The 27,173-nt window shown below is 39.8% G+C and overlaps 5 protein-coding genes across 6 annotated transcripts in view; 1 reads left to right on the forward strand and 4 right to left on the reverse strand.

The window, feature by feature from the left end:
- The window catches only part of LOC108041867 (bone morphogenetic protein receptor type-1B), a 61,681-nt gene that overhangs the window by 970 nt on the left and 33,538 nt on the right, over positions 1-27,173 (forward strand). The window lies entirely within an intron of this gene.
- On the reverse strand, positions 279-2,458 carry LOC108042745 (probable cytochrome P450 4ac2). The gene is made up of 5 exons (XM_017121178.2): positions 2,145-2,458; positions 1,885-2,088; positions 1,747-1,828; positions 1,589-1,689; positions 279-1,389 (listed from the first exon to the last, which is right to left on the reverse strand). The coding sequence occupies exons 1-5, from the start codon at positions 2,347-2,349 to the stop codon at positions 446-448; spliced, it is 1,536 nt and encodes a 511-aa protein (XP_016976667.1). The 5' UTR covers positions 2,350-2,458; the 3' UTR covers positions 279-445.
- LOC108042742 (probable cytochrome P450 4ac1) lies at positions 2,583-4,475 on the reverse strand. 2 transcript variants are annotated; one of them, XM_017121176.2, is made up of 5 exons: positions 4,238-4,475; positions 3,983-4,186; positions 3,841-3,922; positions 3,681-3,781; positions 2,583-3,614 (listed from the first exon to the last, which is right to left on the reverse strand). In XM_017121176.2, the coding sequence occupies exons 1-5, from the start codon at positions 4,473-4,475 to the stop codon at positions 2,674-2,676; spliced, it is 1,566 nt and encodes a 521-aa protein (XP_016976665.2). In that variant the 3' UTR covers positions 2,583-2,673. The 2 variants fall into 2 exon arrangements, with proteins under 2 accessions (XP_016976665.2, XP_016976663.2); XM_017121174.2 differs by having other exon boundaries at positions 2,583-3,781.
- On the reverse strand, positions 4,668-6,639 carry LOC108042744 (probable cytochrome P450 4ac2). The gene is made up of 5 exons (XM_017121177.2): positions 6,384-6,639; positions 6,123-6,326; positions 5,980-6,061; positions 5,821-5,921; positions 4,668-5,623 (listed from the first exon to the last, which is right to left on the reverse strand). Exons 1-5 carry the CDS (start codon positions 6,586-6,588, stop codon positions 4,680-4,682), a joined length of 1,536 nt encoding a protein of 511 aa, XP_016976666.2. The 5' UTR covers positions 6,589-6,639; the 3' UTR covers positions 4,668-4,679.
- On the reverse strand, positions 6,804-8,717 carry LOC108042740 (probable cytochrome P450 4ac1). The gene is made up of 5 exons (XM_017121170.2): positions 8,459-8,717; positions 8,199-8,402; positions 8,060-8,141; positions 7,901-8,001; positions 6,804-7,843 (listed from the first exon to the last, which is right to left on the reverse strand). The coding sequence occupies exons 1-5, from the start codon at positions 8,658-8,660 to the stop codon at positions 6,903-6,905; spliced, it is 1,530 nt and encodes a 509-aa protein (XP_016976659.2). The 5' UTR covers positions 8,661-8,717; the 3' UTR covers positions 6,804-6,902.

Raw genomic sequence — 27,173 nt, forward strand, 5'->3', positions numbered from 1 at the left:
AAAATGTATGAAAAGTTGAAAATTTGTTGCATACTTTTCGGTTGTTTTGGGGCTATGTAAAAATCATTTGGTAGATACGAGATCTTAGTAAAAGAACATTTGACTATAACCGGGAATATACTGATTAAGAACAGACTTTTTTTCCGAATGCAACATAGAAATTGTAGGTATCAGCAGCATAGTAAAATAATGGTCCAACCATTCTCCATCGAATTTCACAGTCCACTGAGCTTTGGCATAACCTTTGTAAACAAATATTGCAATGAAGAAATAGCTACTTGTTATCAAAATATGTTATAGTTTCTTTATTTTCAGCATTGTGTTTAGGGTTGTCTTATAAAACAATCAAGTGAAAGAAATAGAAGTGAATTATAATCGTAAAACGCTATGGTTTTACTGGGTTTGCTCTACAGGTTGAATTTGCAGCTTATTTGCAATTTAGTTATTACTCTTGTTTCCTTAGCAGCAATTTAACCTTAACGTTTTGTTGCGTTCGCAGAACAATTCCATTTTCAAATGTAATGTCGTTTAGAAAAGTTATGGGTAATATTCTAAAATTTCTGATCACCGCCGCCAAGAGTACTTTGATCTCCAGAATCGCAAACTTCTGTCCTATGCAATTCCTTTGTCCTGCACTAAAGGGTACAAAGGCGAAAGGATGACGATTCACGGTGTTCTCCGGCAAAAATCGATCTGGTTGAAAAGTATTCGGATTTGGGAAATGACGGGGATCCCTCATTATGTCAAAGATGTGTACGTTTATTTGGGTATCCTTGGGCATGACTAAACCATTCACCACACACTCTTCCATGCATCTCCGTCCAATGAAGGGCACAGAGGGAAACATTCTCAGCGACTCCTTGATCACACACTCCAAATATACAAGTTCGTTGTACTGGAACACACTAATCTCATCGCTTTCCTCGTGAAGGCTTTCCACCTCTTCAAAGCATCGGTCTTGGACATCCTTATGAAGAGCCAACATCAGTAGAGTAAAGATTAGGCAGGTGGAGGTGGTGTCGTATCCCTCAAACATAAAAGTGTTGACCTCATCGCAAATTCCTTCATGATCGATCTGACCCTCTGCTTCGGCTGCCAAAAGGGTATCCAACATCGCATATCGCTGCTTTTTGCCAAAGTCATCCGATTGGCTGAGTTGCTTACTCCTGAACAGAGTTCTCCTTTTCTCGATGATCCGACTGGAGAAGTCGTGGGCTATCTTTAGATTATCCACCTGCTTTCTATAGTCTCCGAAGAGATAGAAATACACTATGTTATAAAAAAAGGGATTGCATAACCGTTGCTGCATGACCTCTTCTATGGCATGAATCGATTGGCGATATCGTAAGCCCTCCGTCATGTCATCTAATTTCACACCCAGTGCAGTTTCTGCAATGGAATTATTAGTTTTGTAAGTTTAATAAAATCGAATGCTAAATGGCTGAATCTAATTATATATTGCACATGTTTATCTATTTGAGTTGAGCTGAGATAGAGGGAAATTATTTGTATTAAAGTATTCTGCTAGTCATGCTGATTTCGATTTTTAAAGCTTGCGATTAATCTTATATTAAATGACTATACTTACCGCAAACATTATTTAAAGTGAACTGAGGAATGACCTGATTAAGCTCTAATTCCTCATTCACGCTTTGATTGAGGACTTTTGTAAGCTTATTGCACTCTTCCCTATAAATGAATATGATTTAAAACAATACGTTTTTCCCTATTTATAATAATACTCACTTGAATATAGTCAGAAACGATTGCAAAACATTAAAATGGAAAGCAGGAGTCAGGGCCTTCCGTCTAGAGTGCCATTTTTGATCTGTGTTTGGATTATTATGTATTAAAAAAGTATGACAATTAAAGTATTTAACATACCTGTGCTGGTCAATAGGCCTTCTCTTAAAAAAGGTTTCAACAGATCGTATATCACATTTTTAGTGATCAGCTTGGGGCTCTGGAATATTTCCTCTGCTTCTTCGGCCCGAACGACATTATACATTGGTGCATGAAAGAAATACCAAAGATAATTCCGTCCTTTAGCCTGGGCACAAGCATCTCTCATGAAGTTAAAAATGCTGACTATAAAATGTAACATCTGAAGATATATTTAATATAAGTGAATTTCTTTCACTTACCAGATGTAAAGCTTAGGAGGTCAAAGTTGTTTCCGAATCGGGTTTTGGTTTGTGTTACGTAAATCTTGTCTTCCAGTGGACTACCATCTTCAGTTCGAATTCGCTTACAGAGACTTAAGAGGAAGTAACTCTGATTGAAGTGCGACCACAACTTGCAAGTTAGAAAAACAAGCAATGGAACTGATATCAGGACCTCCAAAATCATTTCTATGCTAAACGATTATTCTGGCCAGACCTCTCAATACCTCACAGATTAAGCTCTGATCTATTAATGGCAAGCTCCGATTAGAAGCTCAGCAATCTGAACAAATGTTTATTTGCCGTATAATTATTGTGTACTTAGTATAAAACATGTTCCCATTGGGTAATGGATGGATGGGTACATTATTTGATTTGCTTTAAGTAGAGTTCAGACCTGCTTTTATATTCAAATATCTATTTTTAGCTATTAATAGACTTTATTTTCATTCTTTCAAGATTTTACAGATTTAAACATTTTTGGCAAACCGTTTTTCTTATTTTATAATCACTATTTAACCCTTTTCGCCAATTTCACTTTGATATTTTGTTGAGTGCGTAGTACAATTCCGTTCTCAAAAGTAAGATCCTCCAACTGAGTAGCAGGCAGCAGCTTGAAGTTCCTGATCACCGCTGCCAGGAGTACCTTCATCTCCAGGATGGCGAACTTCTGACCAATGCAGTTTCTTTGGCCAGCACTAAAAGGCACAAATGCAAATGGATGACGGTTCACTGTGTTCTCCGGAAGGAACCGTTCTGGCTGGAATTCATTTGGTTTCGGGAAATGACGAGGATCCCTCATAATGTCGTAGATGTGAATACTGATCTGGGTGTCCTTCGGCATCACCATTCCATTCACCACACTCTCCTCCACACACTGTCGTCCAATGAAGGGCACCGAGGGAAACATCCTGAGTGATTCCTTAATCACACACTCCAAATAGATCAGTTCGTTGTACTGGAACACACTGATATCATCGCTGTCCTCGGGAAGATTTTCCACCTCTTCAAAGCATCTCTTTTGGACATCCTCATGTAGGGCCAACATCAGTAGAGTAAAGATTAGGCAGGTGGAGGTGGTGTCGTATCCCTCAAACATAAAAGTGTTGACCTCGTCGCAGATTCCCTGATGATCGATCTGACCTTCTGCTTCGGCTGCCAAAAGGGTATCCAACATCGCATATCGCTGCTTTTTGCCGAATTCATCCACTTTCCCGAGTTGCTTTTGCTTGAACTGCTGCCTTTTGCGTTGAATAATGCGACTGGAGAAGTCGTGAACTATCCGAAGTTTCTCCGAGTGTTTGCGATAATCTCCGTAAAGAAAGAAGTACCAGTCGTAATACATCAGCGGATTGCAAGCGCGTTGTATAAACACTTCTTCAAAGGCGTAAATGGCTTTTCTGTATTCATTGCCCTCCGATATGTCATCCAGCTTCACACCCAAAGCGGTTTCTAAAAATGGAATATATAATAAACTAAACTCAATATTACATCTATTTGATATAATGTAGGCTTTACCGCATATATTATTTAAAGTAAACTGTGGAATAATCTGGTTCAGATCCAGATCGCCTTCTATATTTTTGTCTAGAACTGTTATAAAATTGTTGCACTCTTCTCTGAAATAAAAAATTACGCTTATAACAAACAAACGTACAATTTAGGCAATCAAACTCACTTGAAAATAGACAAAAACGATTGCAAAATATGGAAATGAAAAGCAGGGGTCAAAGTCTTTCGTCTGGAGTGCCATTTATGGTCTATAAAAATTGAACATATTTAATAAATTTAATATATACTTCTCAAATAAGTATACTAACCTGTGCTGATCAGGAGGCCGTCACCTAAAAAAGGCCTTATCAGGTCATAAACCGTATTCTTGGTTAATAGCTTAGTGCTTTGCAATATTTCCTCCGCTTCTTCGGCCCGAACCACATTGTACTCAGGTGCGAATAAAAAATACCACAGATAATTCTTTCCTTCGGCTTTGGCAGTTGATTCTCGTATAAAGCTAAAAACACTTGCTGCGTTATAAATTAATAAATAGTCTCTGTGTAAATAGTGTCATTATCTACCAGGTGTAAAGTTCAGAAGATCCAAATTGTTGCCAAACCACGTTTGGCCGGGAATCACGACCACTTTGGTCTCCAGTGGACTACCGTCCTCCGTTTGCACGCGTTTGCATAATGAAAGAACAAAGTATTTTTTATTTAGTGCATTTAGCAAATGCCAAAGGGCTAATAACAAAAGTGGAGTTACCAACAGAGCAAACAACATTTTGTCACTATTTTCTACGGCCGAACCGTTCTTCATCGAATTTCACAGTCCACTGAGTTTTGGCATAAACTTTTTGAACAAATATACCAAGAAAGAAATAGCAGTTTGTTATCAGAATATGTTATGGTTTGTTTATTTTCTTCATTGTGTTTGAGGTTGTATTATAAAACAATAAATTGAAAGAAATAGAACTCTATAGGCAATTATAATCGTAAAACAATTTATAATAAGCTTTTGTTTTTACTCTTGTTTCCTTCGCAGCAATTTAACCTTTACGTTTTGTTGCGTTCGCAGCACAATTCCATTTTCAAATGTAATGTCGCTCAGCAAAGTTATGGGTAATATTCTAAAATTTCTGATCATCGCCGCCAAGAGAACTTTGATCTCCAGAATAGCAAACTTCTGTCCTATGCAATTCCTTTGTCCTGCGCTAAAGGGTACAAAGGCGAAAGGATGACGATTCACGGTGTTCTCCGGCAAAAATCGATCTGGTTGAAAAGTATTCGGATTTGGGAAATGACGGGGATCCCTCATAATGTCGAAGATATGAACATTTATTTGGGTATTCTCGGGCATGACTAAACCATTCACCACACACTCTTCCATGCATTTACGTCCAATGGTGGGCACCGAAGGAAACATCCTCAGCGACTCCTTAATCACACACTCCAAATAGATCAGTTCGTTGTACTGGAACACGCTGATCTCATCGCTGTCCTCGGGAAGATTTTCCACCTCTTCAAAGCATCGCTTTTGGACATCCTCATGAAGGGCCAACATCAGTAGAGTAAAGATTAGGCAGGTGGAGGTGGTGTCGTATCCCTCAAACATAAAAGTGTTGACCTCATCGCAAATTCCTTCATGATCGATCTGACCCTCTGCTTCGGCTGCCAAAAGGGTATCCAACATCGCATATCTCTGCTTTTTGCCAAAGTCATCCGCTTGGCCAAGTTGCTTACTCCTGAACAGAGTTCTCCTTTTCTCGATGATCTGACTGGAGAAGTCGTGGGCTATCTTTAGATTATCCACCTGCTTTCTATAGTCTCCGAAGAGATAGAAATACACTATGTTATAAAAAAAGGGATTGCATAACCGTTGCTGCATGACCTCTTCTATGGCATGAATCGATTGGCGATATCGTAAGCCCTCCGTCATGTCATCTAATTTCACACCCAGTGCAGTTTCTGAAATGGAATTATTAATTTTAAGTTCATGAAAATTGAATGTTAAGTGGCTGACGTTGATAATTGAGAGCACACGGTTATCTAATTGATTGAAGCCGAGATATAAGAGAATTATTTGTATTACAAAATTCTGCTAGTCATGCTGATTTCGATTTTTAAAGCATGCGATTAATTTCATTTTAAATGACTGGACTTACCGCATACATTATTTAAAGTGAACTGAGGAATGACCTGATTAAGGTCTAATTCCTTATCTACGCTTTGATTGAGGACTTTTGTAAGCTTATTGCACTCTTCCCTAAAAGTAAAACATATTTACAACAATACGGTCTTTCCCTATTTATAATAATACTCACTTGAATATGGACAGAAACGACTGCAAAATATTAAAATGGAAAGCTGGAGTTAGAGCCTTTCGTCTGGAGTGCCATTTTTGATCTTTATTTGGATTAATATGTTTAGAGAAAAGTATTAAAGATAATTAAAGTATTTAACACACCTGTACTGGTCAATAGGCCTTCCCTCAAAAACGGTTTTAAAAGATCGTACACCATATTTTTAGTGATCAGCTTGGGGCTCTGAAATATTTCCTCTGCTTCTTCGGCCCGAACGACATTATACATTGGTGCATGAAAGAAATACCAAAGATAATTCCGTCCTTTGGCCTGATCACAGGCATCTCTCATGAAGTTAAAAATGCTGGCTATAAAAATGTAACATTTAGAGACATTTTTAATATATTTGAATTTGTTGCACTTACCAGATGTAAAGCTCAGTAGGTCAAAGTTGTTTCCGAATCGGGTTTTGGTTGGTGTTACGTAAATCTTGTCTTCCAGTGGGCTGCCATCTTCAGTTCGAATTCGCTTACAGAGACTTAAGATGAAGTAACTCTGATTGAAGTGCGACCACAACTTGCAAGTTAGAAAAACAAGCAATGGAACTGAAATCAGGACCTCCAAAATCATTTCTGAGCTAAACAAGACTTCTCAATACCTCACAGATTAAGCTCCGATCTATTAATGGCAAGCACCGATTGACTGATATTCTAGTAAGCGGAACAAATGTTTTTTGCCGTATAATTATTTTTGCACTTAGTATAAAACATGTTCCCATTGGGTATTGGATGGATGGGCATATTATTTGAGTACAGACCTGCTTTCAATTGATTTTTTATATTCAATTATAAATTTTCATCTATTAATAGACTTTATTTTCTTTCTTTCAAGATTTTAAAGATTTAAACATCTTTGGTAAACAGTTTTTCTTATTTTACATATCACTATTTGACTCTTTTCGACAATTTCACTTTGATATTTTGTTGGGTGCGTAGTACAATTCCGTTCTCAAAAGTAAGATCCTCCAACTGAGTAGCAGGCAGCAGCTTAAAGTTCCTGATCACCGCTGCCAAGAGTACCTTCATCTCCAGGATGGCGAACTTTTGACCAATGCAGTTTCTTTGGCCAGCACTAAAAGGCACAAATGCAAATGGATGACGGTTTACTGTGTTCTCCGGGAGGAACCGTTCTGGCTGGAATTCATTTGGTTTCGGGAAATGACGAGGGTCCCTCATAATGTCGTAGATGTGGATACTGATCTGGGTGTCCTTCGGCATCACCATTCCATTCACCACACTCTCCTCCACACACTGTCGTCCAATGAAGGGCACCGAGGGAAACATCCTGAGTGATTCCTTAATCACACACTCCAAATAGATGAGTTCGTTGTACTGGAACACACTGATATCATCGCTGTCCTCGGGAAGATTTTCCACCTCTTCAAAGCATCTCTTTTGGACATCCTCATGAAGGGCCAACATCAGTAGAGTAAAGATTAGGCAGGTGGAGGTGGTGTCGTATCCCTCAAACATAAAAGTGTTGACCTCGTCGCAGATTCCCTGATGATCGATCTGACCTTCTGCTTCGGCTGCCAAAAGGGTATCCAACATCGCATATCGCTGCTTTTTGCCGAATTCATCCACTTCCCCGAGTTGCTTTTGCTTGAACTGCTGTCTTTTGCGTTGAATAATGCGACTGGAGAAGTCGTGAACTATCCGAAGTTTCTCCGAGTGTTTCCGATAATCTCCGTAGAGAAAGAAGTACCAGTTGTAATACATCAGCGGATTGCAAACGCGTTGTATCAGAACTTCTTCAATGGCATGGATAGCCATTCTGTACTCATTGCCCTCCGACATGTCATCCAGCTTCACACCCAAAGCGGTTTCTGTAAAATAAATATTTGGTAAATTAAATAAAGTATTAAAATAATAGTTGAACTTACCGCATATATTATTTAAAGTAAACTGTGGAATAACTTGGTTAATATCCAGCTCTCCTTCTATATTTTTGTCAAGAACTTTGAGTAACTTGTTGCACTCTTCTCTGCAATAAAGCCCAAGCTTCTATAAAATAAAAGTGATGTTGGGTAATTTTTACTCACTTAAAAATAGCCAAGAAAGACTGCAGGACATTAAAATGAAAAGCCGGCGTCAAAGCTTTTCTTCTGGAGTGCCATTTATGGTCTGAAAATCATATACTAATTAGCAAACTAATATAACACTTTAAAACTGATGACTAACCTGTGCTAATCAGAAGTCCGTCCCCTAGAAACGGTCTAATCAGTTCGTAAACCACATTCTTGGTTATCAGTTTTGTGCTCTGAAATATCTCCTCAGCTTCTTCGGCCCGAACTACATTATACATGGGTGCGTATAGGAAATACCACAGATAGTTTCTACCTTTGGCCTTGGCAGTTGATTCTCGTACAAAATTAAAAACACTTGCTGTAATACAAATTCCATTAATATATATATTTATATATAAAGAAAATATAACTTACAAGGTGAAAAGTTGAGAATATCCAAGTTGTTGCCGAAGCGAGTTTTTCCGGGCATTAGGACCACTTTGCTTTGCAGTGGACTACCATCCTCTGTTCGCACTCGTTTGCATAATGAAAGAACAAAGTAAGTTTTATTTAGATGTTTTAGCAGGACCCAAAGGGCCATAAACAAAAGTGGCGTTCCCAGCAGAGCGATACACATTTTGTCACAAGTTCCTCTATCGATCCGTTCTATAAGGGACTTCACCACCCACTGAGCCTAGGCATTAATTTTCATCAGACTCATGGCGATAATCATAATCATTTGTATATACTATATACAACTGTTCAAAACAATAACAATCCAGCTTTTTGTTATCAGCATATTTTATGGTTGTCTGATTTATAATTAGGTTCCAGTAGGTTAAATATAGTTTTTATTTTTAGATTTGTTATTTTAAGTTTTTTGGGAGTATATTTCCAAAAAGTTCAATATTATTATTGCTTATTATTCCGGGTAATCGAAGGTTGGGTATAAAATAGTCGATCATTTTGATTCTTATCTGTGAATTTAATTTAACTTGAACGCTTTCGTTACTACACGCGATTATTAATCCGTCAAAGGTTAATTATTCACGTAAGAAAAAGAATATAAAAGTCGATGCTTAGTGTTTAGAATAATTGTCACCCTGGCGACTTCAGAAAAAACTTTGAACTTAAAATGTAAAACGTTACTAATATGACAACTCAACACAATAGATTTTTGTAAAGTAAACCTGTTATAAATGACTAGAAATGATGCAATTGGCATGTTAATACATATAAATATGATCGTCATGCTATGAAAATTAAAGCGATACGGTAGAATGGACACGCTTTTATTTTGGATGACGATACCGAGTATTATTTATTATTATATTAAATATATTATTTATGCTCGTCGAGGAAATATAAGAGGGTAATAACCAAAAATTGGGCAATGATTTTAAGTATATAGCTGACGAATATTGTACAGTATAAGCTTTTAGTTATCACAGCAATAAAAACGAGTTTAAAGTGCTTGCAATTCTCTGGTTGATTTCAAAATATTAAGAATTTTGCTTTACACGGTCGATTTTATGACTGCTAAAAATAATGGCATCATCCATTAGCCAACAGCATCCTATCAAAACGAATAGTAATTGATTGGAGCACTTAAGAAATATCGAAATTGTTAGAAAAGCATTTGAAATACTCCATATAGGTTTACGATCATTTAATTTCCCCATATGACCATTCCAGATTAATAACCATTTCTCGGCATGACCGTACACAGATTTCCTCCCAGGCCAAGCGGCATATTTTCCCATCGTTCCAACTATGGAACTGGCTGCAGGAAAAAAAAAAGGAAACGAGCAATGTCGCATCAAAATGCCGCATTGATTAAAGTTTGATTAGCTGCAGCTTGGCCAGATCGCATTTGGGCTTGAAGAATTAATTTGAGCCAAGTTTGTAATGCGCGCGCAGAAATGGCAATGCCAGTCAAGAGCAGCAGTTGCAATAGAAGTAAATGTGGAAAAAAATTAAATCACAGTAATTACATTTTCCGTGGAAAAGGCAGGAGATGGACGCGCAAACATGTTGCACGACCAGTGCGTGGACGTGGATGACAAAAATAGTCAATGCAGCAGCAGCAGCAGCAGTGGCAGTAGCAGCAGTCACAACAGCAACAGCAACATCAGCAGCAACAGTCACAGCAGCAATCACAACTGCATTTGGGCATGAAAAGTGCTGTGCCGGCGCAATTGGATGGAAAAACTTGCCCTGTCTCTGTTTCTTGTTGTTATGAACAAATGTTATTGCAGCGGCAACATGCTGCATGTGTTGCTGGCACAGGAGCAACATCGGCTGCTGGCACAGCAGCAACTGGGCTCATTAAGATGCAAAAGACGTCGCTTGCCGCCTTTTTAGAATTACTAATTGAATCGACGCGATCAGTGGCAATTGCAGCGGCATTGGCCACAAAAACCAACAATGAGCAACAACCATTGCGGTGGCGGCTTGAATGTTTGTTGTTTCAACCGCTGCCGTTGATGTTGATGCCCCGCTACTGTTGCAGCTTCCGCTGCGGCGTGAATATACAAACATACGCGTATACGCCTGCGTATTTATTTATTTATGTACGTGATTCTCGGCGAGGTTTGCGATTCTTTTAGGGCATGTCCCGAAGCGAAATTCTGAGCCAAAGCAGAGCTATCCGTATATTGCCGATGCACATCCGCAATCCGCTTGGGGAAATGGCTAAAATAACAAAAGCTGAATTACTTGGGAACCCCGTGCTCAAAGGCCCCGACATTAAAGTTACGTATAAGGCTTAGCTAGTGCCATTAAAAATAAAGGGGGCTTCTAAAAGTGAAATGGGTAATTAGATCTTAATTGTGGAATCAAAGTGGAAATGATCATTATACCCGTTACTCGTAGAGTAAAAGGGTATATTGTATTCGTGCAAAAGTATGTAACAGCTAGAAGGAAGCGTTTCCGACCCTATAAAGTATATATATTCTTGATCAGGGTCACTAGCCGAGTCGATATAGCCATGTCCGTCTGTCCGTCCGTATGAACGCTGAGATCTCGGAAATTTTAAAAGCTAGAAGATTGGCATTTTGCATGCAGATTCTAGGAGTTCCTACGCAGCGCGAGTTTGTTTCAAAATGGTGCCACGCCCCCTCTGACGCCCACAATCGCTTATATACGATTTTAAAAATTTAAATATTTCGGAAAAGTAAAAATGCAGTTTTATTGTGTTTCAAATCGGACCATTCGTTAAAAAGTTATGCGTGATCAAAGTTTCTATCTCCATCTCCCTCGCACTCCCTTTACCTGAGTAACGGGTATCTGATAGTCGGGGCACCCGACTATAGCGTTCTCTCTTGTTTTTAATTCAATTTAAATGTATAAATTCTGTTTGTAATATCTTTTTGTTAATTAAATATTTAAGACATCTATATAGGCGATAGTTAAATTGAAACTAACTGCAAATAGTTCTAAGACATCCTTATAGCAACGCTTTATATCTTAAGGTTATCGACCTTATTGGTTTAGCGTGACAAAAATATTCACCACTCCTTTCTGCCACATTCCTTAAAATGTGTTACACCTATTTTCAATCATTTTCCACCATCTTTTCGCAGAAATTTTCATGTTTTTAATGCTGACCTTACTCGTCGAATTTCTGGCTAAGCACAAAGTCATGTTGCAACATGTTGCTCGGACGCTGCAACATTTGGTGTGCGGCAACATGATTTTTCAATTATTGCAGCGGCATGTAAAATTTGTTGTAAGCGCTTGCATATTTACTTTAACACCTCGTCCCGGTGGTGTGGTTCCTTGTTTTTTGGTTTATTTCCTTTTCTTGCGTGTATTGCTGACAGCAGCCGATGGCGGCGACGAACAGGCGACGCTTGTTAGCCATGTTGCCTGGCCTGACACTTGTTGCACGGCATTCTGCCCCAGCAACCTTTTGCGGTCGCAATGCCCCAAAGATCGCATGTACCATGGGCAAAGTCAAACATTTTTGGCATACAAATTTATGGCTATATATTGCAGTATGTTAAGCTATTGGCTTTAACTATCTATATGTAAAATCTTCATTGTTTAAACTACAAAACTATATTTTCTTTATTCATCGAAAATATTGTATCAAAAAACCTTTATTTTTCCATTGAATCAATGGATCTATGCTCATTATAGACCTATTTTCAAAACATTTTTATTTCACAAGGGAATAAAATAACTACTTAAGCTTGTCCATAAATCATCCCAAGATGTTTGAATGGACACCACTTATTATTAATTGTTATTAATTCAGATATTAACTTAAAAACTCTTTTTTAAAATTGTATTTTCTATGTTTAATTCCAATATTTTATTACTGGTTAATGTGTGCCAGGAATAGGAATCCTGGCCCACAGTTCAGGGTTGTTCTTGGGTTGCTTTTGGCGTTGATGTTGCTGCTGTGTCGCTGTCGTTGTCGTTGGCGTGTGTCTCTCGCTCCACTAAACTTTTAATTAAAATTTGGTCGTATCACAGTGGCTGCTGCTTCCTTTTGTGGCTTGTTAATGTCACCTGAGGGAGACGGGGGTTACCACTGATTTTTATGCAAATTTGCCAGTCTCGTTTTTCGGTCACCAGGCAACTTGAGGGGTTTCCAGACGAGGGCTCGCTTCTGGGATCGCAACCGATCGGATCGGGTTCCCATGCCGAGCTGCGTTCGTCATTAAGTTGTCATGACCATAATCATCTTTTAAGACGGCCATAGAACAACTTTGGCGTCTATAGTATGTTCTCTGCAAAAAAAATAAATGCATCAATAAGGCAATTGGCATTTCCCGTCAGATAAAAAAAAATGCTACTTTTAACTGGGTATTTATTGGAAATTGCACAAGAGATGCCACTTGCCATTTAATTTATATCTATTCATATCCTTATTAATCCATAAGGAATTATTTCCAATAAATTGTACGATTTGAAATCATTAAAACAACAAATAAAGATAGCAAAATTGTATTAATACTTTTCACGATCAACTTTATTTTGTTTGCTGTACATCAAAGTTAACGTAAATTGATAGGAAAATTGGAAAAGGCCTGGTTTAAGTTTCCATTTTGGCGTGGGGCAGGTGCAAAAAGATATAAGGACTCCCGTTTGGATGTTGCATGATCCGGTGTGGCAATTGGCCAAGATTTATTGACATAATGAAGACTAATTCGCGCGTCTGTGGCCGAGCATTTTGACAATTATTTATGTTGTATTAAGTTGTTTGGCGGCAGCGCGTGTAACGATGTAATTAATTGCCATGGATTAGACACTGCCGATGGCCGATGGCAGAAAAGACCTGGTCACGCAGCCTCGGCAAAAGGCGGTGCTGCGGAGGCACAAAACCGGGGCACAAACGGAGCAACTCAGCCAGGAAAGTTTAAGCCAAAGCCGCTTAGGCCCATAAACAACCGAGTTTATGCGCGACCATCTGCGACGATCCGAATTGGAAGCGGAATGGAATCGAAACACTTCAATTGGCCATTTGGCTTTGATGCGATTTTAAGGCGATTTAAATATGAATATCAAAAAATTTGCCGTCATCAATTCTTACACTTCATAACGCTTAGATATTGGGGAATTTTTAATAGATTTGGTTAGATATATCTGTGACATTTTAGTACTTATATTTTAACGCTGACATATCAAGAGCAGGAAAAGACCTCTGATAAGAATACTTCATGAATTTGCACTTATGAAAACCTCACCTTTGGCTGCAAACATTTTTATCTCAAATTTGATTATTGTTAATACCCATAATTATTATATTTATTGTTAAAAAGATAACCACTTCCGTTGAATACCTGTTATTTTTATACCCATTAATAATCTTATCGTCTGCCAATAAAACTGATAACTTCTTCTTTTAATGCATAACGTTAATCTAAAGTTCATTAAGCTCCTATGCCTTTGGTACTTAAAATTATTGTTAATCAGAACACAACAAAATGATTAATTAAAATACAAAAATGTGTTAATTATATTGACTAAAAAGAGAGAGTTCACATCCATTTTTGATTTGTTTTTAAGTATCTTTCTTATTATATTTAAACCAAATTGGAATAATTACTTCCACTCTAAATCTTTCTCTGGAATGAAATCAGCTTGCATTTATTTTATGAGCCGCACACCGCTTTGCGTATTACTTTAAATTTAATTAAATTTTAGCTGCCTTAACTAATTAAAAAACAAATTCCGTTTTAACAACCGCTTCGAATGGCTTTTGCCCATAAAGTGTACACAGACTTCGGTGGAATCGCCAAATTGAATTTGCTTTCACGGGTTGCGGATTTAATTCCAATTTTATTCCACTTGGTTTCGTATTTTGTTTTATAGAGCAGCTACCATTATGATGTTTATGGGTCTAAGCCCATCAATGTTTAAGCAGGCACTTTATAGTCAACCTGTATATTATTTTCCGCCCATTGTTTCTACGGATTAAAGCAGCAAAGACAAAGCCGAGTGTTGACAGCCGGTAAGAGTAGCTCTTTTTTTACGGGGCGGCGATGGGAGGTGATCTTTAGACCAGTCTAGTTAAATTGCCTCAACAAGGAAACCGCACGCAGGTCGTAAAGTTAGCAGGGGAAATCAAACAGATTTTGCCGCACCAAAAAACGCGCGCGACTCGCGTTCGCTAATTGAGTGCGACAGGGCTGTGGTGTGGTGTGGCATGGTGGTGTGTCGGCCCTTTTTCGCCATATCCTTGTGCAGAAAAAAAAATAAATAAAATTTATTACGCCACGAAACACATGAAGGACAATGCCGCTGGCAATGCCTCCTCCTCCGCCACCTCCTCCTTATTTATTGCTTCCAGGAATCGCGCGCGTTGTTTCCGAGAAATGTCCGCGGCTCAGGCGATCCCATCCGACGAAGGTGGTGGCTATCTGTCTGGGCCCGCTGTGGCCCCGGCTTAACAAGTCGACACTTTTCTTCACACCTCGGCATAGTTGGCCAAGAATTTACTTGGCCATATTAAGCTTAATGGCCGCCCGTTGCGATCGCCCCAACTGACCGGTGGCAGTTTCGCTGGCTCGTTTCAGCCGCAATGCGGTTATTAAATGCAAAAATTAAGATAAGCCCTTCAGAGGGGCTTTTGCCCAAGAGTTTTTAATCCGGTTTTACACAACAAAAAAGGTGGACAGAAAAAGTTCCTTATTTTTTCAATGTTCTTTTAAAATATTTTTTTGTCCTACAAAAGCTGTTAATTTAATTTTCATAGTTTCTCAAGTATGATACTAATTAAAAAACAAAACAATACAATTTACTTGAGCATTATATATGTATATATATAATTTTTGTTATCATACACCTTTCGAATATTAAAGTTAAGACACAGGAATGGAAAAGAAATTAAACTGAGGCAAACGATATTATTTGATACAAGAAAACAAATAATACAAAAAATTAAGTTGGCAAACATTCCCCAGATTTTTTTTCTCTGCAGAATTAAGCATGCCTTTTGAATGGTTCCTGGCCCCAAGCTATGCAATGTCATGGCTAATTAGCAATAGAAAAACAGCGGGGTTTCCCCATCTCTGGAATATATTTTGCTCATATTTTTCGCCAGTTCGAACACGTGGACATAAATCGGCCCATTTTATCCGTTTGAGCCCAGCTGAATGGGTCTTGGGTGCTCCTTTGGCAGCTGTGACTGTAACTGTGCCCATAGAGTGAGCTTTTTATAAGACCAGCGATCGTAAAAATACAAAATTTATATGCACTTAATTGCGGTCTCCTTTGGGTTTTCGGTGACCAAGGAATGGCCACGTTGGGTCCACAAAGTCAATAACATTGTCCCTGCTTATGATGCACTGAATCAACTTGGAATTGCCCCAAGCAGAGCGTTCACAATGGGGCAACTTATGGAGAAAACTATTCTTTATTTAGCTTAAATCGAATTTGTATTGATTGAATGAAGAAGATTATGGATACATTGAAAGTCCCATTAAAGATGAAATGATTATTACAAAATTTTTTTAGAGAATTCGCCTTGCAAGTAATAACTTAAATAATCTTCTAGTTAATGAAGGCAGCTTGCTTATTACAAACAATTTTAAGATGGCTTTAATTAACCAGACTTTTATTAGTTTGATTTTAGAATTCATCAGGCCCTATATTATCGCTCATAGGCTGCATTTTCATAGCTGTTGGAAGTCTGCCAGAGTGCATTCAGCATTGCCTTAATTAAAAAGTGGCCAGCACAATTTAATTAGAAGAGTCTGCTCTGGTCTTTGCTTGTGGCATAGAGATGGAGATGGGGCAGGGTACCCATGGGGTTAATTACGCGTCCCGCTGGCGACACCTCATCAGTCGCAGAAGTAAAGACGCGTCGGTCGACGGCAATTGCCAGATATGACTTTAATTTCATTTAATTGGCAAATAGGCTGCAGAAATGCAGCTGGGAACGCTCATTACGGTCTGTAATAAGCTGGGGCAGGCCGATGGAATGTTGATCCGAACCATTTGGATTCCATTGGCTAAGCTTATTTCCTGTTCAAGCTGGGGCTTAACTTTATTTTCTTTTTTTTTTATTTAATCCTGGGCCGGGAACTAAGGAGTTCGGGAACTAATCAAGCGATTGGTTGCGCATGCGCGTGAAGCGCTAAAATGCGCAGTTTTCCCTTCAGCCGATTCGTTTTTTAAGTTCCCGAGAGAGCGGCTTAAAGGCCAGCGAGATTTATGCCACCAAAGGGCGCAATATATTCAGATATGATTAATTGTGCGTCGCATTCCGCTTGCGAAGCCTCAACCTCAGCGATCCAAAGGCGGCGATAACAACGCCGCAGAATATTCCTCGATTCTCCACAGTTCCCTTCGTCGACTTTTTCGCGGACCGGACCATCGCACACGTACGAGAAATTTCGCGCTTTGCCTGGCATCTTTGGATGCTGGCCCATCTTCCTCGAAAGAAAGGAGCCAGCCCAGCTTTTGCATAAGCCAAAAGCAATTTATTTCCCCTCTCGTTGCCAATCTATGCGCAGAAATCTCACTCGACTCCGCTGGGATGACTGCCTGTGGAAAAATGCAGCAAGATGACTGACAATGTTCATATATCTGCATATGCATTGACAGTCTGTTTTTAAATGGAAAGGAAAGGAGGGAAGAAACGCTTGCAACTGCCAAAGGAAGTATCGCTTGACATTGGTAAATTGCCTCGAGTTTAAAGTGGCTAGGCTTTTATTTTAAATGTTCTGAATTCAGCTTACATGTTCAAAATGTAAAAGAAATATCAGTTGCTTATTGAATAAATAACAAAAATTATTAAAATATAAGGAATAGGAAAAATATTGTTTTTAACTAGTAAACATTTGAAAAGACCTTGCAGGCAAGTCAATATTTTGATGGAAATACTTACTTAAATCTAGAGATCGTTTCACAATTGTTTTTTTCCGAAAATTCCTGAATTCCCTGAGTGTACCTGTCCATCGCATTGTTTTTTTTTAATTCTCATCTAAAGTGCATTTTAAAAGCCGCAATGTAGTTAGTATTTTAAACAGTCCCTTTCGCTTTGGCCTCCTTTTTGCAGAGTCTTTCTTCGGGAACGCTTCATTTTTAGTGCAAAGTCGTGTCCGTTTTTGCATAAAATGCTCGCCGACTGAAACTCAAATGGGAAATGGAAGTGCAAATGGAAATTGCCAAAGCAAAACACAATGTGAGCCGTTCTCTGTCTGCCATTTCTGGACTTTTCAGCAGAGTTGTGCAAGCTTCCTGCTTGGAAGAATGTTTCCGTCGAACCCTAATCACTATGTCAATATGTGCGCTGAGACATTCGATCAAACATTTGCCAGCGCTGTAAAGTGTAAACAATTTTGAAGTTGAATTGTCTGCCTCTGTCTCTGTGGGCCCCAAAAACAACCTGCAGGGACGACCCCCACACATCTCGGCTAAATTGAGTTGATTTTTATCGCTGTCACATTTATGACATTATCGGAATCGGTCAATATTAAAACGAACGAACTCGCACCCTCGCCGCATGGGTGCAACACCTTCCATAAGGGACCGGCGATTGTGTTTATTATGACTATTATTATTGACAGCTATCGTAAATAACGCTGCGATCTGGTCGGGCTCGATGGCTGTTTAAATTGAGCCTAACCACTCGAGTGCATTCATAACCCATAAAGATTAAAGTCTCAACGATAACCGCAAGGCACACTGACGAAAATGAGATTAAAATTAAGTTCTTAACGCGAAAACCGTAAAATTATATTTTATGGATCCAGTGTCATTTAGTCAGGATATTTTAAAATTCTTGTATTAAGTTTTGATCAAGGTTAAGAGGTTACACATATTATTTTATTTACCCGAGGGTCTTTGATCTCTATTTTGGATAGAAACATTTTGTTCTCAGTGCAGCTCACTTATTGTTGTTGCACTCCTTGCATGTCGCATAATTAAATTTTTGGTGGCATGAGAGGGCACCCACCAGAAACTTTTACTTATCAGCATTTAATTTGTAAATGTCGCTGGGCAAAGGCGAAAAAATAAACCAACCAAAATAAAACCTAAAAATAAAACTGGTTCTTAATTAAAACGACATTGTCGAGTTCTCTGTAAATAATCGTAACGAATCAGACGACAACATAAAAACGAAAAGTAAAAGAATGAAAAAATACAGATCAGAACAGAACAGGGAAAAGAAATCGACCCAGAGAATTCGAATGGACCCAAAAGCCCTAAACCGAAACTGACTGCACCGCGCAAAGGTTTCTTATAATTTGAAAACATTTTTCTGGCATTCAGCATTCAAACGAGTTGAGTTTTGAAGAAGAACGTAGAAGGTGCCCGTGGTTGGGGGGATCCAAATAGCCTGGCTCTGGGCCAACATTTCTTCTTCTGGCCTGTTTTGGTTCACCTCGCTCCATGTTCGTTTTTTTTTGATCCCATGCGTTTTGCCGATTCTGGTGTTGTCGCCTCGAACTGATTTATCGAGAGCCCTGGCACTTGAGACGGTTTTTAATTATATTTTTGGTCGCTTCAAATGACAAGAACTATTAATTTTTTCTTCGTTCGGTGTGCGGGTCGTAAAAAAGGCGTTAAAAGGCAAAAGGCCGGGCAGAAAGATGGATCGGAGGCCATGAAAGGAAGGGATTTAATGGGAATCAATTCTGAAGCTGATCGCTGGAAATTAAAGGAAATGGTACTATTTCGGTGGGAGTTCAAAAAGATTGTAAACGATTTGGTATGGCTTAGATAAGGATGCGATAGCAGGCGGACTTTAACAAGTACTGATGTGATAATGGTGTTTAAATTGGGGGTTGTTAATTATATTTAAGCCTTTCGGCTTGTTTTTAAATGTTGGTAGATTCCCTACAAACCTTTCACATTATTGAATACAAATCAAAGTTCACTATGCTTTGCGAACACCTCCTTGTTCACAATACTAATTGAATACCCTTAATATGGGACTGTTTCGTGTAATTTGGGGTAATTGTGGGCCTTACTGTTATATGGCAGGCTAATTGATTCGCCAGCATCCGCAGCTGTCGTTGCAGATTTTTGCTTCAGATTCAGGTTCGCGGATCCATTAAGTCCCGAAGCCAAAACGATCCCAGGGCTCTCGAAGTCGCAGTCTCAGTCTCAGTCTCAGTATGAGTGTGCGTGCCAAGGCAAAACAGTAGCCAACTGGCATGGAGTCAAGCCGCCACATAATCTGTCAAAAGAAAAAGTTCATAATAAATCAAATGTCACGTAAACAATATTATTAAAATGATGCAGTCACCGACACGGCACTGGACCTGGACCCCAGTCCGACCCAAAACCCGAATCCGAACCCATCGGACCGACCCAGACTACACTCATTAAATGGAAGAGACTTTGTCGGGTAGAAGGGATCTAAGTGCGGCATGCAAAGCAAACTGCAGATTCTCTACACTCAGAAAAGCAGCTGTCGGAAGCAAATATGCAAGGAATAAGATATACCTATAAAAGATGGGCTTAGAAATATTTAACTGAAGTTATGGAAATTCAAGTCCCTAAGTAATTGAGTCATATATTTTAGTTCAAACGTGCGTTTTTTTGTGCTAAAGCGAATAAATGTTATAAAAACCATATTTAAATACGTTCACTATGTAATTTAATATGTAGCATTTTAAAATTTAAAAAAATGTTGCAAATAATAAGCACAACAAGTGGTTTAAAATAAAGATACAAATACAGTTAAAAATCTATTAAAAATTCATATTATCTTCATCCACAAATTAACTGGGGCGTATAGTTTAGCCATGTGATAAGCACAAGATTTAACATAGATTTTTTGCAAGTGCATAGATTGCCCCAACTCCTCGTTTCTTATCTGCGGTCGCTGCTGCTGCTGTGGTAAGCATAACGAGTTGGGGCATTTAAGCCCCGAGCCACACAAAAGTTACAAACTGCCATTCAGGTAGACGACGGCGATTCGAGATGGAGTACCGGGATGAGGATGAGGTGGCCGGCATTCTCGTCGGGTTTTTGTGCAGCTTCTGCGCGCATTTATGAGGATCGAGGATCCACGGATCCCGCGGGTTTTTGTCAACGTCGCTGGGCCGTCGAGAGACCAAAAAGCGACCATCGACCAAGGCTTTGTGTCAAAAAGGCTGGGCCCGTCCTCGATTCCCGTCTGAGTTGCAGGTACGCGTTAATCACACTTTGCGCTCGCCGTTTTCGGATTCTTGTGGCTGAAAAATACATTTAAAATTCCAGCCACGTCTGCCGGCCAGGCGAATTGCCTTGGCATTAAATTAAAGGCTTTAGGGCTGCTGGCTGGTTGGCTGGAGGAAAAGAGTAGCCGGAGTAGTGGGGGAGTGGCAGGGGCAGCTGCAGCTTTTGGGGGCCTTTGGGGAATATGGCCAGGCTGGAAATTTCACACCTTCGCGTACAGTTGCAGGGCCGCAAAAAGTCAGTGTAGGCGTGAACCTTTTAGGAACCCGAATGGGCTTCAAGCGGCCATTAAAACGTAACGAATACCCTTCGTTTATGTAATTTGGTCGGTAATAAGTCGGTTACTTGGGTCGTTGAACCCCAGCTGGGCCTGCATTGCCAATATCCAGCCTGCCGGCAGCCCACTCTAATCGATAATTTATTGCAGGCCGGGGAACAATGCGGTCCAGGCATCGGCAATGGCATCAGTCGAGCTTGACCAGCACCCAGAGAAAGCTAGAGCCTAAGCCTAAAACCCCGTGGAAAATGCGAGCTTTGGGTCTCTGTTCTGTTCTTCTGGCCAAGATCCACATCTGCCACAGAAAGAGAAACGAAAACACGAAGCAGCTCTATGGCTCAGACTAATCTGCCGGAGCACATCGCGATGTGCCAGGACCGGCTTTGGCCATCCCCCTCCCTTCCCCATCCTGCCCTTCCTCGCCCGTCCTGCACTTCCTCGTCTCGTTGAATCTATGTTTAAGCATATCATGGCATTGCCGGCCACGTACTGTTCTCGATATGAGATCTTTTGCTGGAGTTTCAGCGATGAGCGCGTGACACGAATTTCAGGAAACATTACTTTGGGTTCAGAAAAACGTAAAATTTTTTTTTTATTTTGGTAAAATACCATGAATTTAATTAATGCTCCTTTTTCATTGCACTATGAAATTAAATACATATTTTCTATGTCGAATATATTTTACGTCTTTTTGAATAAGCTAAGTCAGACTAACTAAATGAAGTCTCGTATATCAATATAAGTTGTTGTTCTCCTATATAAATGATAACAATTAATTAATTCTTAATTTATTTATTTATTAATGTACGTCTTAGCTATATTGCTTAAAGTATATAGTACCCAGACTTGTGTCTAAACACATTTACTGTATTATTTATTTACTTGTTTAATTCCACTGAATAAAAGTGCATACTAAAACATTTTGGCATCCGCACTGTTGACCATCTCTATGCCCTGTTTATGGTCGGCTCCTGCAGCTCGTTCGCAGCTTGGCCATAATATTTATGCCGTTTTTGTGTGCCCTTTGCCGCTGCCACAGACGACGTGCTCCCCTCCCGATTCTTCGGTTCCTGCTCCTGCTCCTCGATCTCCATTTCCATTTCCATCTGCAGCTCGATGGCTGCTTTGTGCCTTCAGCTGGGCTGGTGTGAAATAATGATGCCGTTGCACAGATAAGGTGCCTTCTAAAAGTGGAGTTTCGTGCCTGCCCCATTGTGATTGGGGGATTGTGTGCGACCGGGCCTTATAGAGATGAGGAGCAGAGCAGGAGCGGATGAAGTTGCAGGAGGATGCAGACGCGGAGACCCGCAGCAGAAATAACATAAATGGCTCGTCGGCGGACTGGAATGGTAAATCTCGAGCTGTGCATCTTGGGATGCAATTTGAAATGCGCTTCGTTTGGGCCCCACTTTTTCGTTTCCTCCGCGACTCGATCCCTGGTGTCCAGTGTCCATAGTCCCTCGTCCAATATCCGATGTCCGCTGTCCGTTGCAATTGCAAATTTCTTTTAATAAGCCTTTTGACGCCTCGCTGCCAATGCCAATTGTAAATTGCACGGAACCTGCCCCGCGGGAAGCAGCAGGCAAAACCGAAGGAAGGAAGCCGAGGAGAGTCTCAAATTATATATACTTAGTGCTGCGGCCTTTCCGGTCCGATTGAAATAGCAGACCCAATGACGCAAACGGGGACGAGCATAATGAGGATGAGGATGCACGAGGCGCGAATGCAACCCAACTGTCGGGGTCACTGGAGGTCCAAACGAGGGGTTCGCTGCAATGCCATTGATAGTTCTCGCTACAGTGTGTTTCAGATGGTCAGGGCTGAAATTATAGACATGATTGCTTCAGCAACTAGCACTTAAAAATTAAATTTAAAAATAATTTATAACTCAGCATTAACAAAAATTCATGTCCCTATCTTTTGCTACATTATTTGATCCCACAATGTTAAGATGTCTAGTAGTATTTTGCCACTAAATTAATACAAAATTGGTACAAAAATGGTTAATAATATTAAGAGTGTTATACGCTATGGTATTATGGTAAATAGTTAAAAATAAACTCTTTATTAGTTATGCTTTTAGATTCCCTATACCTTTAATCCACTTGTCTTACTTTTTCGAAACACACTGTACAATTACCGAGTACATTGGTTAAGTCAAGGCAACTTAAAAAAAAGGGGAAGAGGTCGCCGGGAGTATCCATTTCTCATTTCGTTTTTAGCCCGATGCTTGATCATTTATCTTGTCAAAGCTAATTTAAAGTTAGCGCTTCTTCCGTCTCGTTTTCTCTTGTTAGCCGCATGCTCCGTCTCTTTCTCTACTTATTCGCGCTGCCTTATTTCGCACGTAAAGTGTTAAAGAGCAACAACAATGGGCACTGCAAAAACCCCCTCATACAAAAAAAATAACAATTTATTTCTTCCTGTGGCCGAGCTCAAAAGGCGCAAGAAATATTAAGCAGCAAAAAAATATTCGTCAATTTTTGTGCAACGTCACGTAGGCTTTTTGCTGCCAAAGTTGTTTTTCTGTTGTTATTATGATTGCTGTTTTGGCAGCTTTCGAACCAACGTGCATAGTGGGTTAATAGCTAAGGGAAATGCCAAAGGGTCAATTACTTTTCTGTCTTTAAACTCTGCGCAACACGATTTATCGGGCAGTGTATTTTTTGTAGTCATTAGTAACGTACAATACAAAATAATACAAAACAAATGAAGAATTATGTGTGTTTTTATATTCCAGAAAAACCAAAATCAAAACAAATTGTCGAGATTCCTTTTCAAATTTAAATTGCTTTTGTGTTTTTTGCAAATACGGACCAATTGTGTAGGTATATAAATTAAAGATTAAGAATTACCAATTTCTTTATAACAATAGTCATACAAATATTAGATACGCTTTTGAAATGCATTATACGGATTATGATAATTTAGGTTTCTTTTGGCACAACTTTGACATTTAATTTTATTTATTAAACAATACAGCTTGGTAACTCTAAAAACGCTAAAAGAAGAAAGCTTTATATAGAGATAGAATATTTGCAGAGCTCCAAATCATTATTGTAATAGAAAAATCTTATAGGGTATGCATTTTCCTCACTCCCAGCTCAATGTCACTTGCAGTTGAAGTTTTGGCATTGCCAATGGAAATTGAAAATTGGCATTGCTTACTTATTCATGCGTCAAAGTTTCGTCTCTGGGGGAAAGGACCGGATTCCTTTAGTTTATGCGTCCATTGTGTGTTTGGCCAAGATCAGAGAAGGCCAGGGACGACCAGACCCCAGACATCGGGGTAATGAGGCTGCGGCTGCAGAATGTGTCTAGCCATGGGACACGCCACTCATCAATTAGACTTTTCCTCAAAAATCCGCCCGAAAACCGCCCGACTAGTCGGCCCAACTCGCTTCTGATCTGTCCTCTGTCTCGGTCCATTGTGATTGCGTTTTTTTGTTTTTGTTTTTCGGGACACAGAGAACATGATGTTCGACACCACAATTTGTGTTGTACTTCGTGTACTCGACATGGGCCATGGAGTGGGGGGCTTTGGGGAGAAGGTGGAGGAGGATCTGGGCGGAGGACATCGCGTCGTTTGCATTGCAAAGTACAAATGGGGAACGACGCAGACGTGGCTGCTGTGCAACGACCCTGAGGAGCCGCCTCCGAATCCAAATGGAGTTGGAATTGCAGCAGCAGCAACAGCAGCAGCAGCAAAGCATCAGCAACCGCAGCAGCCTCGCATTGTTCAGCTCCTGGCTGGACTTGGGTTCCTTCTCTGGCAATCAATTGTTGCATCTTGCTCTCGCTCTGCGGCTGTGGCTGTGGCAACGAGGCAGACAAACGGCGTCGTCGCCTCGTTTGCGGCACTTAAAAAATTCCACATGTATATACGATTTTTAAAAACTGTTCGAATACGTTTTAAATCTTATGAAAAATGGAATTTATTAAACCACTTTTAAACTATTTTAATCGCGTATTTAAATATGTATATTTCCATAAAATTCAAAATCAATTTGACTAGATTTTTTTTATTATAAATTTTCATGCCTGACACAATGCTAACACAACAATTTTATTATTTTCTGTAATTCACATATTTTGTTATTGTCTTTAGAAATTAATTATGTTGATGTATAAAAAATAAAGTACATAAACTGCATGTCAGTGCATCTGAGTAACTTTCTTAAAACTGTAAGGCATTTTATAAAGTAGTATTTTCTATATGATCTTTGGTATGCCCATACCTTTTCTCTCAGTGCATTCTGACCAGGTTGTGTCTCCTTGGTTTCCCATTGGCCTGGGTAGGTGATATTGCCTTATCTGATGTGTCATTTCTCTGTGTGCTGCCTGTGCTTCTGTGACTCTTTGCACGCGCATTGCGAGCCTTAATTTTTGGTCAACAGTTTTTTGCTTGTTAGCCAAGTTATGCGGAGACCGCAACTGGAACTGGGAACTGGAGAGAGAGGAAGCCAAGATGGGAGAAGGCCAAAAAAAGAACGAAAAACCGTTTACCACATTGCCCAAATAATTGTCGTGTTGCGGGTTCGTCTTTTGCCGCTCACATTGCCAATTATGAGGCACGCTCCACGCGCGTTTGTGTCCGTTTTGCTGCCACATCTAAGCGGTTGCGACACGCCCACATTCTGGCAACGACTCCCACAACCAGTCGCACTCCCACTCCCACTCCACTCCCACTACTTTGTGGCACCTTTCCACCTCATAGCTGGCCTCCGTGGCCCCGCTGCCATAACCATGATTTCCTCGGAAAACCCTGCTCGTTTATCAGGCGGCGGGCATCGGGCAAACAGCTCAGGCTACAGGCTCGAAACCAAACCCAGTCGCAATCCCAATCCCAATCCCAATCCCAAACTCAGACCAAATGCCAATATCCCAGGTCTCGCTGCTCAACTACATTCGTGTTTATCAAAATGAAATGTAATGAAGATCTGCATAATATTTCCTGGTGCCAAAGCCTGTAAATTGATCCAAGAACAGAACGTTGGTACAGTTGATCACATGCAATTGTAGGCTTAAGTCTATATATTTAAAATTTGCCCTATACTTGTAAATTCTAGGGAATATTGCATTTTGAGAAATATATGTTGAGTAGATAGTTTGCAATGCAGTGAATAGGACATGTTGCGATCCCATTAATTATGTTTTTGATGAGCATCACTTATTTAGGTGTCGCAGTTAGAAGTTTTATTCTTCCTAATCGACGAACACATCTATAAATTTTAAAAATCCGACAATTTTTAGGAATTCCCAAATATTGGGAGATTATGGAGAACGCGACTATAGCTTTCTATATTGATTTTGTGACTGCGATGCTTTCACAATAAAATGTCTATTTAAAAACCTCAACAAGTAATTTTTCAAGATTATTAATTATTTCTTGACCCGACACAGCCGGTCACGCTTTCAAATTTATATTTGAATTTGATTTGTTTTGGAATTGGCCAGTGTCTAATAGTTCTATTTTTGTTTTGGGAAAATCCGAGAGTTCTGTGTAGTCTGATAAGCTTTCAATTCATGTATTTAGAGCTCACATAATATAAAAAGGCGAGATACTGCCGAGCTTTTTGCAGTAGAGTAACCTCCCAGCTATGAAGTGGATTATTTGCCTGTTAATTGCGCCAATCGTTGCTGCTTCGCCAATTCTAAATGCTGCCTTTAACAATTCCAACACACGTTTGCTGAACAATATCCTTGGGAATGTGAACGAGGATGCTAGTGCCTGCGGCAATTACTTCGGCTATGCGTGCGGGAATTACGTGGGACACAACATTAACGACTACTTTTCTAATATCAATCAAAAGCTGAGCTACATGATGTATTATGACCTGATTCAACAAATGGATGAACTGCACCAGATATCGCAGATACCCGGTTTCAACGAGTCAAGTGTGGATGCAAAGGCCCTGCGCTACTATCTTAACTGCCTCGATGCTCCTCCAGAAACGAGGACGGCAGAGCATTACCTTAGATTGGCAACTCCTGGCAAAGGTCTGACATGGCCCCATCTAACACCCTCAGGGTTCGAATGGCCAAGGGATAAGTTTAAGTGGATGAATACATTGGCGAATCTGCACCGCTACGGCCTTACCAATGTCATAGTAAACGTGGAGATCACTAGAAATTCCATGTTAAAATTAAGTATGCCAAATTTTAAAGTAAATTTGCATGATTGGCTAAAGTTAAAAGATTTTGGCATTACCCTTTATGACATGGGAGTTCCGTATAATAGGCAGA

This window comes from Drosophila rhopaloa, unplaced genomic scaffold (genome assembly GCF_018152115.1).
Source record: "Drosophila rhopaloa isolate 14029-0021.01 unplaced genomic scaffold, ASM1815211v1 contig_2, whole genome shotgun sequence".
NCBI lineage: Eukaryota > Metazoa > Arthropoda > Insecta > Diptera > Drosophilidae > Drosophila > Drosophila rhopaloa.

Bases quoted from the DNA above. Each gene is read 5' to 3' on its own strand.
- LOC108042744 (XM_017121177.2), bottom strand. From the start codon at position 6,588: ATGATTTTGGAGGTCCTGATTTCAGTTCCATTGCTTGTTTTTCTAACT. The intron at 6,327-6,383 runs GTAAGTGCAACA...ACATTTTTATAG, and splicing joins CCTACTGAGCTTTACATCTG to CCAGCATTTTTAACTTCATG. The intron at 5,922-5,979 runs GTGAGTATTATT...TTTTACTTTTAG, and splicing joins TCGTTTCTGTCCATATTCAA to GGAAGAGTGCAATAAGCTTA.
- LOC108042740 (XM_017121170.2), bottom strand. From the start codon at position 8,660: ATGTGTATCGCTCTGCTGGGAACGCCACTTTTGTTTATGGCCCTTTGG. The intron at 8,403-8,458 runs GTAAGTTATATT...TTTGTATTACAG, and splicing joins TATTCTCAACTTTTCACCTT to CAAGTGTTTTTAATTTTGTA. The intron at 8,142-8,198 runs GTTAGTCATCAG...TATGATTTTCAG, and splicing joins CGGACTTCTGATTAGCACAG to ACCATAAATGGCACTCCAGA.
- LOC108042745 (XM_017121178.2), bottom strand. From the start codon at position 2,349: ATGATTTTGGAGGTCCTGATATCAGTTCCATTGCTTGTTTTTCTAACT. The intron at 2,089-2,144 runs GTAAGTGAAAGA...TACATTTTATAG, and splicing joins CCTCCTAAGCTTTACATCTG to TCAGCATTTTTAACTTCATG. The intron at 1,390-1,588 runs GTAAGTATAGTC...ATTCCATTGCAG, and splicing joins CACTTTAAATAATGTTTGCG to AAACTGCACTGGGTGTGAAA.
- LOC108042742 (XM_017121174.2), bottom strand. From the start codon at position 4,475: ATGAAGAACGGTTCGGCCGTAGAAAATAGTGACAAAATGTTGTTTGCT. The intron at 3,923-3,982 runs GTTAGTATACTT...CAATTTTTATAG, and splicing joins CGGCCTCCTGATCAGCACAG to ACCATAAATGGCACTCCAGA. The intron at 3,782-3,840 runs GTGAGTTTGATT...TTTTTATTTCAG, and splicing joins TCGTTTTTGTCTATTTTCAA to AGAAGAGTGCAACAATTTTA.